General features: G+C 42.8%; 1 protein-coding gene across 4 annotated transcripts in view; it reads right to left on the bottom strand.

The window, feature by feature from the left end:
* ADAMTSL1 (ADAMTS like 1) overlaps window positions 1-14,679 on the bottom strand; it is a 478,676-nt gene that overhangs the window by 198,487 nt on the left and 265,510 nt on the right. For all 4 annotated transcript variants that reach the window (XM_053371804.1, XM_053371807.1, XM_053371806.1 and 1 more), the window contains one exon: window positions 1,946-1,991. In XM_053371804.1, the coding sequence (XP_053227779.1) occupies window positions 1,946-1,991 (46 nt within the window). The remainder of the gene's footprint in view (window positions 1-1,945; window positions 1,992-14,679) is intronic.

The following is a 14,679-nucleotide window of genomic DNA, read 5'->3' as shown; positions in this document are numbered from 1 at the left end:
TGACACAAATTATTAAGCCTGTTGCTCTCTTCAGTCTCCTGGTGTACCCAAAGTGCCTCGCAGCTGGAAGACAACCCACAAAGCAGAGGGCAGCTTTATTGACTGGCTGTTACCTCCAGTTGTTGTCAATGAGGACAGCTCCTGTCTAGACTAAAGGAAGATTGCAACAACCTGGAGAGGACCCCAGTGTAATCCCATGAACAGTAAGGTGGTTTAAATGCCCGTGAAATCAATGAGATTTATGCAGCCAAACCACGCACAACATTGGAACCATTAGCCATCATGTTCAATGACTGACTGAATAAATGTGAGTGTATGGGGAGTGGTTGTTCTAGTGAAGGAAAGAGATACAGTTAAAAGGTTTTCTGACTATTTAACACACAGGGGTTTAACACTTGCGGCCCTGCAGATGTTGTTTGACTACATCTGGTCTTGACGACTAGGGTGGATGATATTTAGAGTCCAACAATATCCAGAACACCACAGGTTCCCCATCCCTTCAGCAAGAGCATACCCTCAGGTTTTCTCTGATGAAAACAGGGACATGTCCAAAGGCTGTTCCATGGGTCTAATCCAGCCCACCGGTGATTTTAATTCAGCCCCGTGGGGTAAAGTCCTAAAATTTCAATCCTAAAAAAAGCTCAACAGCTTTGAAGTAAAAAATCAGGGGGGAAAAAGCTCAATTTGAATCCTAAAAAAAGGATAACAACTTCGGTTGACCCTTTGGTCGGCCCTCATGGCCCTTCACTTCATCAAATCTGGCCCTCTTTGAAAAAAGTTTGGACACCACTCATCATCATAATTTTATTATTTATACTCTACCCATCTGACTGGGGTGTCCCAGCTACTCTGGGTGGCTTCCAACATGTATAAAAAATAAATAGAACAAACTTAGGCAAACTAAGACCCGAGGGCCAGATGCGGCCCAATCGCCTTCTCAATCCGGCCCACGGAAGGTCCGGGAATCAGCATGTTTTTACATGAGTAGAATGTGTCCTTTTATTTAAAATGCATCTCTGGGTTATTTGTGGGGTCTGCCTGGTGTTTTTATATGAATAGAACGTGTTCTTTTATTTAAAATGCAACTCTGCGTTATTTGTGGGGCATAGGAATTCGTTCATTCCCCCCCCCCAAAAAAATATACCGTATTTTTTGCTCTATAAGACTCACTTTTCCCCTCCTAAAAAGTAAGGGAAAATGTGTGTGCGTCTTATGGAGCAAATGTAGGCTGCACAGCTATCCCAGAAACCAGAACAGCAAGAGGGATCGCTGCTTTCACTGCGCAGCGATCCCTCTTGTTGTTCTGGCTTCTGAGATTCAGAATTTTTTTTCTTCTTGTTTTCCTCCTCCAAAAACTAGGTGCGTCTTATGGTCTGGTGCGTCTTATAGAGCGAAAAATACGGGTAGTCCATCCCACCACATGGTCTGAGGGACAGTGGACTGGCCCACGGCTGAAAAAGGTTGTTGACCCCTGTTCTAAAGGTTGTACAGTTACTTGTTTCCTTGGCTTGGCGGGGGTCTCACAAAACTTCATACATTTCCCTGATGGATACAGGGATGTCCTAAGGTAAAGCTGGACATTCTGGGATCAAAACAGAAACCAGGATGGCTTCTTTAAATCTGGAAAACAGGGGCATTTGGAGGGTCTGCAAGAGGGCAAGCATGAAAAAGGTGCCCTTCATTCTCTCCCTCCTTCTGCACTGAGGGGAAAGACATCTGCAAGGAGGCCTGAGTATTGCGCCTCTATGGGGAAAATGTGCCTCTCTTCATACCAACAACACTTCAACTGTAAATATTTGTGTATAAACCTCATTTACTTGAATGTCACATGCCACTACCAGAGACCTATCCTTTTGGGAGATAGTTTCCAGAGCACCCATTTGTCACAAACCCAAAATCTTTCCAGATATGTGGATTGCAGTAGCCCCGGCACATAATCGCTTACCACGTTGCTGCATGTTCGGTATCTGATATTTCGACCCTCACAGCTCCTGTAGCCAAACAAAAACAAAAGCCACATTACTGCATGTCAATACCCTAATCCACAAGTCACTCATTTCCATCTGTATTTTGCCAGTCATATAAATCAGACACAATGCACAATTCTGACCACTGAATGTTGTCAAGATGTGCGTTCACCATGATATATTTCATGTTCCTAAATGGAGCAATGTGAAGAAATACATTCCATAACATGTAGCTCTCTGAAGTTGAGTGAACTTGGAATTCAAAAGGGACAGTAGACTTCAGAAGGTTAAACGCCTTTGCTCAAAGATAGTCAATTTATTTATGTAAAATATTTGCAGAGCACGCTTTTCATTAAAATACAACAAGGCAGCATACAACATGTCAAATTACAGTGACATCAGTGCATGACTGCTACAAACTATTTTCCAATACAGAACCTCAGAATATTGTGTGGCAACTTAACATAAGCGTTACTGACAAATATTCATTAGGCAATACTATGAAAAAAAAGGTATGATGAATTAACTCAGTAAATTTTGACATATGGTTAATCTGTTCCTCATGTGTGTTTGTGTGTAGAGGTGTGGGGGGGGGGAGAAAGTCAAAGCTATAAGTATGTTGCAAGAAAACTGAAATGAATTTGTTGCCTTAGATTCCCAGCATAAAAGAGAATCAAATTAACACTTTTGAAAGATGAGCATGTTAGTTAAAATTCATAGCTCTGCTGGATCCCCAAAAGAAAGGCTCAAACAGATATATTTGCTTTATGACCAATCATAGTAGCCTTCAGTAGCTTTGTCTTTGCCCTCCAGTTTCTGTCTCCTGTAGATCCTTTTTCCTTTCATAGGCTACAGGTTTTGCCTTCCCATATAATTTCCCTGATTTTATACATTCAGTCCAAGTGATCAACAAGTTTGCACTCCGGGGACCAATGCCAGGATTGAAATATTGCTAAGAAATGTATTTGGGGTTCAACAACACCAAGATTATCTTTGCAGAAAAAAACAATCACAAATTAATGAAGGTGGATTTGGAATTCCGAAAGTGGAACTACACCATCATGCCTACTTACTGTCTAATATCAAATACTGGAAACTTTTCTTCAGTTTCAACTTTCTGAACTGGGGAACTTTAGAATTTACATCTATAGCAACTTTGGCTGGTTGGACAATATTAGGATCAAAATATATGAAAACTCATATATGACTCTTAAAACAATGAAGTCAGTTTGAGGGTGGCGCTGTGGGTTAAACCACAGAGCCTAGGACTTGCCGATCAGGTCGGTGGTTCAAATCCCCGTGACGGGGTGAGCTCCCGTTGCTCGGTCCCTGCTCCTGCCAACCTAGCAGTTCGAAAGCACGTCAACGTGCAAGTAGATAAATAGGTATCGCTCTAGCAGGAAGGTAAATGGCGTTTCCGTGCGCTGCTCTGGTTCGCCAGAATTTGGAGGGTCTGCAAATCATGCAGTCATGCTGGCCACGTGACCCGGAAGCTGTACGCTGGCTCCCTCGGCCAGTAAAGCGAGATGAGCGCCGCAACCCCAGAGTCGGCCACGAGTGGACCTAATGGTCAGGGGTCCCTTTACCCTTTACCTTTAATAGTGTTAATGGAAAAACAACAACTCAACAACAGCAGTTCCTGAATTGGATTTCTCCAGATTATGGGAGGGAGGCTGAAAAGATTTTAATTTTTTTTAAAAGCAACAACAACACCTTATGTATAGGACTATGTCACCTGGCACCTTAATAAGTGCAAAGAGACTGCAAAATGTTACCAGATCAGGATAAGAATTTTGTACATGCTGTAGGCTGACTGGAATAAAAGATGGAACAAGATGAAGACTGATGGCCATCTGGAGATCAGAAACAGAAAGAAAATTTCAACCTAAACATTCCAGTTTCTGACAAAGTCCAAGCACTTTTCTTTTTTTCTCTCATTCTGAACTATAGCACGGCCAACATAATGCTTGAGTTAACGGAAGATCTGTTTCTTTTCTAAGCTGTTGCATGCATGGGAAAGCTGACTTTTCTTAATTTAAGAAGTTGAGCATTAAACTAACATAGTTCAATAAATCCAAACCTTTGAAATTAAAAATGCATTTCTGTTCCACGCCACGATGGAACACCCTGAGCAAGTCCATCCTGCTAAGAAGTATTGCAATAGGTTCTGATGCAGCACAATACAAGAACTATCGGTATTCTTAACCCCCATAAAATATATATTTTATAATACATAGGAAAAGGAAAGAGAGCCATACATGCTAACAATCTGAACAGTATATTGGCAACCCTCCATGTGTGCCCGTTCAATATGCGTGCATCTGTGCATCGCACTGAACCCAGAAGTGATCTGAAAACGTCACAAAACGAGGCAGGATGGGGAGGAACGGGGAGGAACGGGGTGTTTGCAGGCTTTTTCAATGGTGTTTCAAATATATGTGATTTCACTGATGCATGCAGTGCCTCCCCAAAAAAACACCCCCCCCCCAAAATGGGGGATTGCCTGTAATTATTGCAACTTCTCTTAAGAAGCCCATTATTCGATCGAAAGAAGAATGGATATTGAAGATGATGGAATATGTGGAGATGGCATGGTTAACCGGGAAGATCAGGCACCAAGAGGACAATAAGTTTAGTAGAGAACGGTCCTCCTCTTCTTCTTCTTCTTCTTCTTCTTCTTCTTCTTCTTCTTCTTCTTCTTTGGTGATCCCTCATAGCCGAGTAAGATTGTCTTCCATAAACATGGTTTTAACAATGAGTCTGAAAATGACTGTGGAGGCCAATTCAGAATCCACACCTCCTTCTACATAGGTTTGCGGGCGGGAGTTGATCACTGTGTGGATTTGCCAAGAGTGTCTTCCTCTTAGCACATTTCTCCCTTGCATCCTGAATTCGAGTGTCTTCAAAGCTCATGACACCTTTGGTAAAGGCTGTTCTCCAACTGGAGCGCTCGCAGGCAAGTGTTTCCCAATTGTTGATGTTTATACTACATTTTTTTAGATTTGCCTTGAGAGAGTCTTTAACCTCTTTTGTTGACCACTAGCATTACGCTTTCCATTTTTAAGTTTAGAATAGAGTAGTTGCTTTGGAAGATGATAATCAGGCATCCGCACAACATGACCAGTCCAACAAAGTTGATGTTGAAGAACCATTGCTTCGACACTGGTGATCTTTGCTTCTTCCAGTACACTGGTATTAGTTCACCTGTCTTCCTAAGTGATGTGTAAAATTTTTTGGAGACACCATTGATGGAATCTTTCAAGGAGTTGGAGATGGTGCTTATAAGTGGTCCATGTTTCACAAACATTAAAGAACACTGTAAGAGTTTAAAAACATTAGCAGGATTCACATAGCGCTTGTAATTTAAATTAACAAAGGGTAAGAATGGAGTATAACAAAGTTAGATAAAGTTATTAAAAGGTAAAGGGACCCCTGACCATTAGGTCCAATCGTGACCGACTCTGGGGTTGCAGTGCTCATCTCACTTTATTGGCCGAGGGAGCCAGCGTACAGCTTCCAGGTCATGTGGCCAGCATGACTAAGCCGCTTCTGGCAAACCAGAGCAGCGCACGGAAACGCCGTTTACCTTCCTGCCGGAGCAGTACCTATTTATCTACTTGCACTTGATGTGCTTTCAAACTGCTAGGTTGGCAGGAGCAGGGACCGAGCAATGGGAGCTCACTCTGTCGCAGGGATTCGAACCGCCGACCTTCTGATCGGCAAGTCCTAGGCTCTGTGGTTTAACCCACAGCGCCACCTGGGGAAGAATTCTGGAAGCCAGTGGAGGGGTGGGAGGAAGTCCTGGGGTTCAGGGAACCCCATAAAGGTGTTGATATGAATATGGTTTTGTGAAAATAAGTGTCTGTGTGTATATGCCTATGTGTGTGTGTTTAAAAAAATTATGCTTTCTTTTAGAAAATTTGAAAATAAGAAGCCCAATATTCGAAGTGTCATAGTATCTGAATTCTAGGATACTATTTTAATCCATGTTGTTGCTTTAATTGGGAGTTGCAGTAGCTTGATGATGATCCTCCCCCAAAGCGTGGTTGAAGCGAAAGTGCAAACCGTCAACTGAACAAAACACCCGCCAACATCGTGTCCAAATGACTTTGCTTCTCTTGAGCTAATACAGTTCTTCAGGCATTTTCACACAGTTAAACTTGGGCACAGATCAGCTTGGCACAGAGCAACCTTTGCCTTCAAAGTTAGGTCCTCATGGGCCCCATTTCTTGCAAATAGGTTTGGAGTGAAATGACTGGGTTAGGGTTTTCCATTCATTTGTCAAACAGAAGCAAGGGTTCTGTACAAAGTTTCTTAACACCCTATACTATCAATAATATGCTAGAAGCCTGCAGCCAAATAACAGGCTGGTTAGTTTAAACTGTGACATTCAGTGCCCCCAGCATTGCTTTTAGGTTTTTGTTGCTGCCCACGTAGGGTCGTTGAGTTATAATACTGCAATGAGAGTAGAAGCTTCAATTGGCAGAATACCCTATAGATTCTAGACCAGGGAATGGGAATCTTTTCTTTTTCCCTGTAGAGGTTTGTTCCGGTGAGGGGTCGTTCTGGCAGCATCAGCGGCTTGTCTGCCCCGGGTGCAGGCAACCCATGCTATGCCACTGGCATGTAGTCATTGGAGGATAGCTAAAAGGAAATGTGGTCTTCTGGCTAAAATGGTTCCTTGCCTATGACACAGATTCTCTTGAAGCTTTGTCTCAACATGGGACTCCTCCCTGACCCTTGCTATTAAGCCTGTGCCCTAAGGGAGGCTTAGGAAATGGGCCTTTGGGGACTTTTCCCATCTTTCCTTCTAGTGGTCAGGACTTGGGTGAAAAAGGAGGCGGGATATGATGGACAGTTTGAAATCACATGGGAAAATTGAAGTGTTTTATCAGCCATAGTGAAAATGAAACTAAAGAGCTCAGCTCCACGTTTCACCCTTTAAGATCAGAAAAGCAGGCAAGGAGTAGATAGCATAGGCCTTCTTCTTCCCCTGGCAACCTAAAAAACACACACGCCGAAACATATCTGAGGAATATTTTTTTCTGTAGCGGTAACAAAATAAACAACCAGCTGGCAAAATGCCAGCAGCAGTCACTGCAGTCAGCAAACTGGCCAGGAAAATCAAAACACAAATCATACCTTTTGGACTGCCAAAGGCCCACATATGGGATGCAGTATATGGGGTAATGACCCGAAATGAGAGCAAGACGAGAAGTAGTAAAGCAGGAGACCAAAAACTATTAGGAATTAATACTTTTAGCATAAATAACATTTCCCAAAATCTCAGGTTTTAGAGAGTCAGCGTTTCTGATGCAAATAATTTATCATAGCTGAAATGAACTAAATGCTAGCCTTTGTGTGGGAGGAGAGGTAGATTTGAGCTTCAAATAAATGTCCCTGGGATGAAACACACTCCAAATTACATCAATGTAATTCTAGAGCACTCATAAAAGTCAATAAAGCTGCACTGAATTTACTCCCAATGTTACTGAGAATGTCTCCCTGCCCGCTTAATGTCTGTCATTTCATAGAGTTAAGCAGTAAAGACCTGCAGCCCAATATTTAGTTGGATGGTTCGAACCAAGATGAAAAACTAGACCTTAACATGCAGTGCTGCGCCACCAGAAGTTCTCCAAGCCCTCTGGGTCTTTCTTCTTCCTGATACGAGCTTTGCACCCCAGACAAATTCATCAACAAGATGTCATAAAATTAATGAAAATGTCAAAAAATTAATAACCAGAAGTAACACAGGATGCAAGTATAATGGAAAAGAGACCTGCAACAGCAGAGGGTGATTAAGAGTAGAAGCCCAAGCCAGGAGAATCAGCAGCACTCTTGCAGTCTATGCTAACCAGGCTGGTGCTGCAACTTCATTGCAAGTCAGAAAAATGACCACAAGCCAAGCCCTAGTTTTTAAGAAGGTGGAGGACAGCAGAGGAAGTCTCCAGAAATCTGGCTGTGACCATGGCTCCGTTCCCCATAATAAATGAGTGGATATTGGGACCCATAAACTCTCCTATGATATACACAACATGCACAGGCTGCATATTAAACCATCCATGTGTATGGCACTTCGCAGAGTAAACAAGGAGCTTGCCATCTAAATATCTGAAGAGGAGATTGGGACAAACACTGGCAGTGTGTGCAATTATTTCAGTTACTTATACACAGCTATAGGGCGCAGCGGTACAGGAAATAAGAGGTGTGTAACAGTGACCCTGAAGCTCAACATCAAAAAAACGAAGATCATGGCCACTGGTTCCATCATCTCCTGGCAAATAGAAGGGGAAGAATTGGAGGCAGTGAGAGATTTTGCTTTCTTGGGCTCCATGATTACTGCAGATGGTGACAGCAGCCACGAAGTTAAAAGACGCCTGCTTCTTGGGAGAAAAGCAATGACAAACCTAGACAGCATCTTAAAAAGTAGAGACATCACCTTGCCAACAAAGGTCCGTATCGTAAAAGCTATGGTTTTCCCAGTAGTGATGTATGGAAGTGAGAGCTGGACCATAAAAAAGGCTGATCGCCAAAGAATTGATGCTTTTGAATTATGGTGCTGGAGGAGACTCTTGAGAGTCCCATGGACTGCAAGAAGATCAAACCTATCCATTCTGAAGGAAATCAGCCCTGAGTGCTCACTGGAGGGACAGATCGTGAAGCTGAGGCTCCAATACTTTGGCCACCTCATGAGAAGAGAAGACTCCCTGGAAAAGACCCTGATGTTGGGAAAGATGGAGGGCACAAGGAGAAGGGGACGAGAGAGGACGAGATGGTTGGATAGTGTTCTTGAAGCTACCAGCATGAGTCTGACCAAACTGCAGGAGGCAGTGGAAGACAGAAGTGCCTGGCGTGCTCTGGTCCATGGGGTCATGAAGAGTCGGACATGACTAAATGACTACACAACAACAACAACAGTGACCCTTGTTTTTTACAAGCTGCCATGGGTTGTTTGCCAAACCGCTAGTTTGGTCTTAAGACTGGAGCATAATTTTGAAACAGGGTAGGGATTTTTCTACAGGGAGCAACATTCTCTTTCTAGAGTGAGATGTGTGCATGCATTGGTTCTGCTGCAGACCCTTGGAGCTGCTACCAATCAGAGCAGATAGTATTTCACAGGAAGGACAAATTATCTGACTTCCCATAAATCAGCTCCTTATATCCCAAGCATAGCTGGATGCATTTTGCAGGCGGCCGCATAAATGATCTTACAATGTACAGTATATCTGTTAAAAGTCAACCCTGCAATTTGAAAACACAGAGACATTCCTCCCAGTCTTTACCATGCTAACCTCCCCTATCCCATAATATCCTGGAGGCAACGGTAGCTGTTTATACGGGGGAAACCATTTGGAAGATATTTAATGCATTATTCATAATTAACATGGTGTAGCGGTCGGAAATTAGGAAAACCACAACCAAGTTACCAGCCATCTCTGAAGGAACGATTAGTGAAACCTACAGACTAAACTGTCTCTGTAAATTGTCTGAAGTTTGTGACTTCGTGCGGTTTGGATTCAAAACAAGTATTGGAACTTGATGGTTCAACAAGCTTATCGTCCACAAATAAGTAACAAATTCTCTCTGGGTTTGCTGATGTCATCAGCATCGTATATATTTGGCTTGCGTTTCTGCCTCGCGAAACTACTGTGAAGGTAGGTCAGCAGGTCAGTTTTTACAGATGGGAAATACTGCATGTCAGATGATGACTTGCTTACAGTTGGATACTGATGCGCACAAATATGAATCCAGGCAAAAGCCCAACATTCTATCCACTGTATTTCAATAGAACCTGGATGCCAAAGTTCTGGGAGTTCCACGATAGTCAGGAAAAGCCATAGGCTCAGTGAGAGGCATATGCTTTGCTTGTAAAAGATCTAAGGTTCAATCCCTAGCAGGAATCCTGATAGACTGCTGGCAGTCAGTGTTGACAGTACTGACCTAGATGGACCACAATGGTCTAACTTCAGCCTAAGGCAGCACCTTGTGTCCTTTGTCTCCAAAGACCACTAAAGCTATGACTTTCCTCTATTTCTACAACAACAATTGTCTCCTTTTTTAAAGATTGTATTTATATTTTGGGGTGTTTATGTGATTTAATAACAAAGTAGCTTATTATTCACTCTTTTTACTGTGAACCGTGTTGTGAGTGTTTGTTGCATGGAAAGTAGGATATAAATTGAAACCACAGCAGAATGGGTGACAAAGAAAGACATCTGAAAAATAAAGTACAAAGCCATTAGAAAAGTTGTTGGCAAGTATTTTAACAGGAGTATTTGTATTGTACTTAAAGAGTACTTGTTACTCCTGATGCCTGCCAATATTTGCATATTGTTCTGGTTTACGTTTGCACCAGCTTGGAAATGGTTTCTCCAATGATTGGGGTTCATTTTTGATCCCTTTCCTAATGACACATAACTTTCCTTTTTTGCAGTTGCCACACACTAAGTGGATGCTTTCATTAAGATATAGTCGTACTCGGAGGTTGAACAGAATCCGTTCCGGAAGTCCGTTCGACTTCCGAAACATTCGACTTCCAAAGCATGGCTTCGGATTGGCTGCAGGAAGCTCCTGCAGCCAATCGGAAGCCACAGAAGCCCCATCGGACGTTCAGATTCCAAAAGAACGTTTGAAAACCAGAACAATCAATCACTTCTGGTTTTTGATCGTTTGGGAGCCGAAACATTCAACTCCCAAGGCGTTCAGGAGCCAAGGTATGACTGCATTCACTATGAGCCCAAGATCCATGGTCAAGCATCAGCGATTCATTCATACTCCATTACTGTAGATTTGAAGTTATGCTTTCTTTTTTGCCCAATGGGCATCACTCTACATATAATTACAACGAACCACATTTAGTATTTTAATGCCTCCGTCATCTAGTTTGGAGAGATCCTTTGTAATCTTTTTTGGTATGACAAACCTGGATAATTTGGTGCTATGAATGAACCTGGCCACTTCATTGTTCACCCCAACTGCATATCACTTAGGAACAAGTTTAAAGCACCATTCTCAGCACAGATTCTTGTGGGGCACAGATCCTTATATCCAGCCACAGTAAGAACGGTTTATTTGGTCCTACTCTACGCTTCCTGTTCCTTAGATGGTTTATGACGCATAACAAGATGTGCTGTTTTATCCTATGACTGCTAAATTTGCTCTGGAATCTTCAGTGATCAAGTTTATTCCAAGCTCTTGGAAAATCCACGTACACAATGGCTACTGGATTACCAATATCCACCTGCTTATTAACACTCTGAAAAAACTCCAAAAAGTTAGTGGAACAAGGGTTACTTTTGTAAAATCATGTTCATTTAACTCCAGAAAGACTTGTTCTTTCTATAAACTTGATAATTTTATCTTTAACAATTCTTTCCACAAATTTACCTTGAGTTTATCTAAACTAACTAGCCTATAATTTCCTGGATTCCAAACCCCTGGATTCCTTTTAAAAAACAGCTGTTACATTGCTCAACCACAAAGGCTGATCTAGGGGACAAGTTACATATTTTTGTTACGAGATCGTTAATTTCACATTCGAGTTCTTTAAGAACCCTTGGGTGGATACGATATTATCTGCTGATTTTTTAAAAATCTTCCGATAAAGCCCAGAACTTCATTCTCTTGTCAGCACCATTTGCTTCTTTTCTTCAGACTCCTTTCCTGAATTTTGACTCTTGCTTTGAAGAACAAATGCACCCCTTCCAAAGATATGGAGGTTGGAATGCAGTAAGACAACAATGGTAGTGAATTCATGGTAATGGTTTCATTCTATCAAGCTATTCAAAGAGCAACAGAAGTTTATTTCAAGATGGAAAATGGTAAGTACCTAAATGACCATCAAGAGTGAGGAAAAACAGCAAACCAGGGGAATCTGCTGCTGCCCTCTGCAACCCATCATTCCAGAATTACACCAGATGTGGCTGCTATTATGTTTGCATGCCACAGCAAAGTAGGCTTAATCCACATAAAACTAGAGCTATGCATTGAATGCAGGTTTTTCTCCATGTATACAAATGTATTACAGATTTGAAATCTGATTTCCCCTATAGTTTAAATTAAATATAATTTTAGAAATACACATTAACTGCACAATTGCCTAATATGTATACAAGGGGACTTAAATTCATTCCATGAAAAGGTCAATAAATAGCGAAAACTCAGACAGGACTAAAATTTTGGCTATGTATATTGTGCAATGGCAGCTGTTTTTAGGGAATATGAGTTTTGGCTATATAATCTCCACATGCTTTCTGAATTGGGAATGGAAAGGTGAGTATTCCAAAGAAAGCACCGAACAATGATTCCTACTCTTCCAATGACTTTTAGAAAGTGGCTTCTTCACATTGCTCTAACTTGGAGCTTGACAGCAAGTTGCCCTATCATTGTGGAACAAATTGGTGCATATCAATTCGATGGCACAGAGGGAAGGGAAAAAAGTGAACAAGCAAAATAAAATGTATATATTATTATATTATATTATATTATATTATATTATATTATATTATATTATAATTATATTATATTATGTGTCGTGATTTGGGTTTTTTGGTGTGTAAAAACATCTGCTGCTCAAGGCAGAAGGATCCTGATCTGAAGCTGGAAACCGTAAAACACTGGAATCATGGCCAACTCCATCATCCTCAGCCAAACTTCTCAAACAAAATATAGCTTGACAGGAAAGGATGATGACAAAAGGGAGTGTGCAAACAGTCACAGAGGGTGCCAAGTGAAACAGAAAACTTTGGCTCAAAGCTGTGGTGAAAACCACTTTGGGATTCCATAGGTCATCTTAGGAAAGGTTGCTGATCCATTATCTCCAGCCCAATTCTCCCATGGCTAATTTAGAACAGAACAAAATGAATGAGGTTCAAAGGGGACGAAAATTTACAGATTTTTCCACCCTATAAAAGTGTACTTAACTTATGTACTAAACAATGGGTCAAAGGGTGAGGTGGGGTGGGGGTTCCTGACAAGATATCAGACTGTAAGAAGAGTCCTGCTGTATCAGGCAAGAGGCCCATCTAGTCTAGCACTCTGGTCTCACAGTGACTTCCACAGGAAGGCCACAAGGAGAACTTGAACACTCTACACGCCTGTGTTTCCCTGAAACTGGTATTCAGAGGCATACTGCCTCCCTCAGTGGAGGTAGAACAGAGTCATTGCACCTAGCAGCCATGGGCAAACTTCTACAGGTGCACATTCAGGCATGCTTCCTTACAGTTACAAATAACTTTCCATACTGTAATATAAAATACAGTTTGTAGACCAGTGGGGCAGAAAGGACACCATCTGACTGCATGAGCAAGATTGCTGGAAGAAGTACGCAGACTTCTTCCATATGCACACTGCATATCCATGCTGATTTAAGCATTTTAAAAAACAAAACGAAACATGAAACATAAGGCCAAGGAACCAGGACTGGTTCCTGAGGGTATCTACAGTATGTTTGGATACTTACTGGGACCAGCAGATCTCTCCCACCATCCCTGACTACTGGCCATGCCACGTACCTGAGATCAACAACATTCGGAAGACCATAGGTTCCCTGTCCCTGTTCTATGTTAAAGAGGTCTCTGGACGGTTCCTTGCCCAAGCTGCTCCCAAATTTTGGAGCTGAACCTGCCTGAGCCATATGTGGCCCTACAGTGGTTTTGGAGAACAGTTATTCTCTTAACCTGTGATAGAGTCACAACGTGGGGGAAGCTCCGTGATGTAAGGCCTCTGAGACAGAGTCTGTGTGTGTCCTGTGGGATATGTAGACAGAGCTGTCAAGTCCATCGTTTCCTGTTTCCTGGAATGGGCACACAGGGGAATGGGTCTCCAACAGGGAGGACCTGTGGGAGCCACTTCCCCTTGGGTGTGGCCAGGTCGAGGTGGGCGCCACCCAAATTAAAGGCTGGACACATCACCATTTCTCTCTCTTGCCTCCTGCTCTTTGTCTGTTGATCTGCTTCCTGAGATGCCTCATGCATAACAAAGCATGTTCTAAGTCTGAGAGTTAGCTCAGGCATCTCTTCATTTTAATCTACAAATATACCCTATAACTGCAACTTAAGCCTGCCTTCAGACTGCTACTGAATGTGAACTGTGAGTAAACTCTACTCTTATTTTAAGAAGACTATGTTGTATGATTGATTGGAACGCGGGTAGCGCTGTGGGTTAAACCACAGAGCCTAGGACTTGCCAACCAGAAGGTCAGCGATTCGAATCCCCGCGAAGGGGTGAGCTCCCATTGCTCGGTCCCAGCTCCTGCCAACCTAGCAGTTCGAAAGCACATGAAAGTGCAAGTAGATAAATAGGTACCGCTCCGGCGGGAAGGTAAACGGCGTTTCCATGCGCTGCTCTGGTTCGCCAGAAGCAGCTTAGTCATGCTGGCCACATGACCTGGAAGCTGTACGCCGGCTCCCTCAGCCAATAAAGTGAGATGAGCGCTGCAACCCCAGAGTTGGCCACGACTGGACCTAATGGTCAGGGGTCCCTTTACCTTTACCTATTGTCAGGGAACTGCCATCACAGCCAGGAGTGGAGGAAGGGCTCCCAAGCGATGCCGGAGAAGGTCCCAGCAGGAAAGGAGGGGACTCAGCTACCGGGGAAGGAAATCAGCGTTACACCAGGGAGAAAGGCGGGCAGAGGCAGGCTTCGGAGAGTTGGCTCCAGGACTCTTCACCAGAGACTAGCGAGGAGAGTACGGGTCCTCCACTGCCCACAC

This window comes from Podarcis raffonei, chromosome 17, assembly GCF_027172205.1.
Source record: "Podarcis raffonei isolate rPodRaf1 chromosome 17, rPodRaf1.pri, whole genome shotgun sequence".
Lineage (NCBI taxonomy): Eukaryota > Metazoa > Chordata > Lepidosauria > Squamata > Lacertidae > Podarcis > Podarcis raffonei.
The sequence above is the reverse complement of the archived record's forward strand: the minus strand, read 5'-3'. Positions and strand labels throughout refer to the sequence as shown.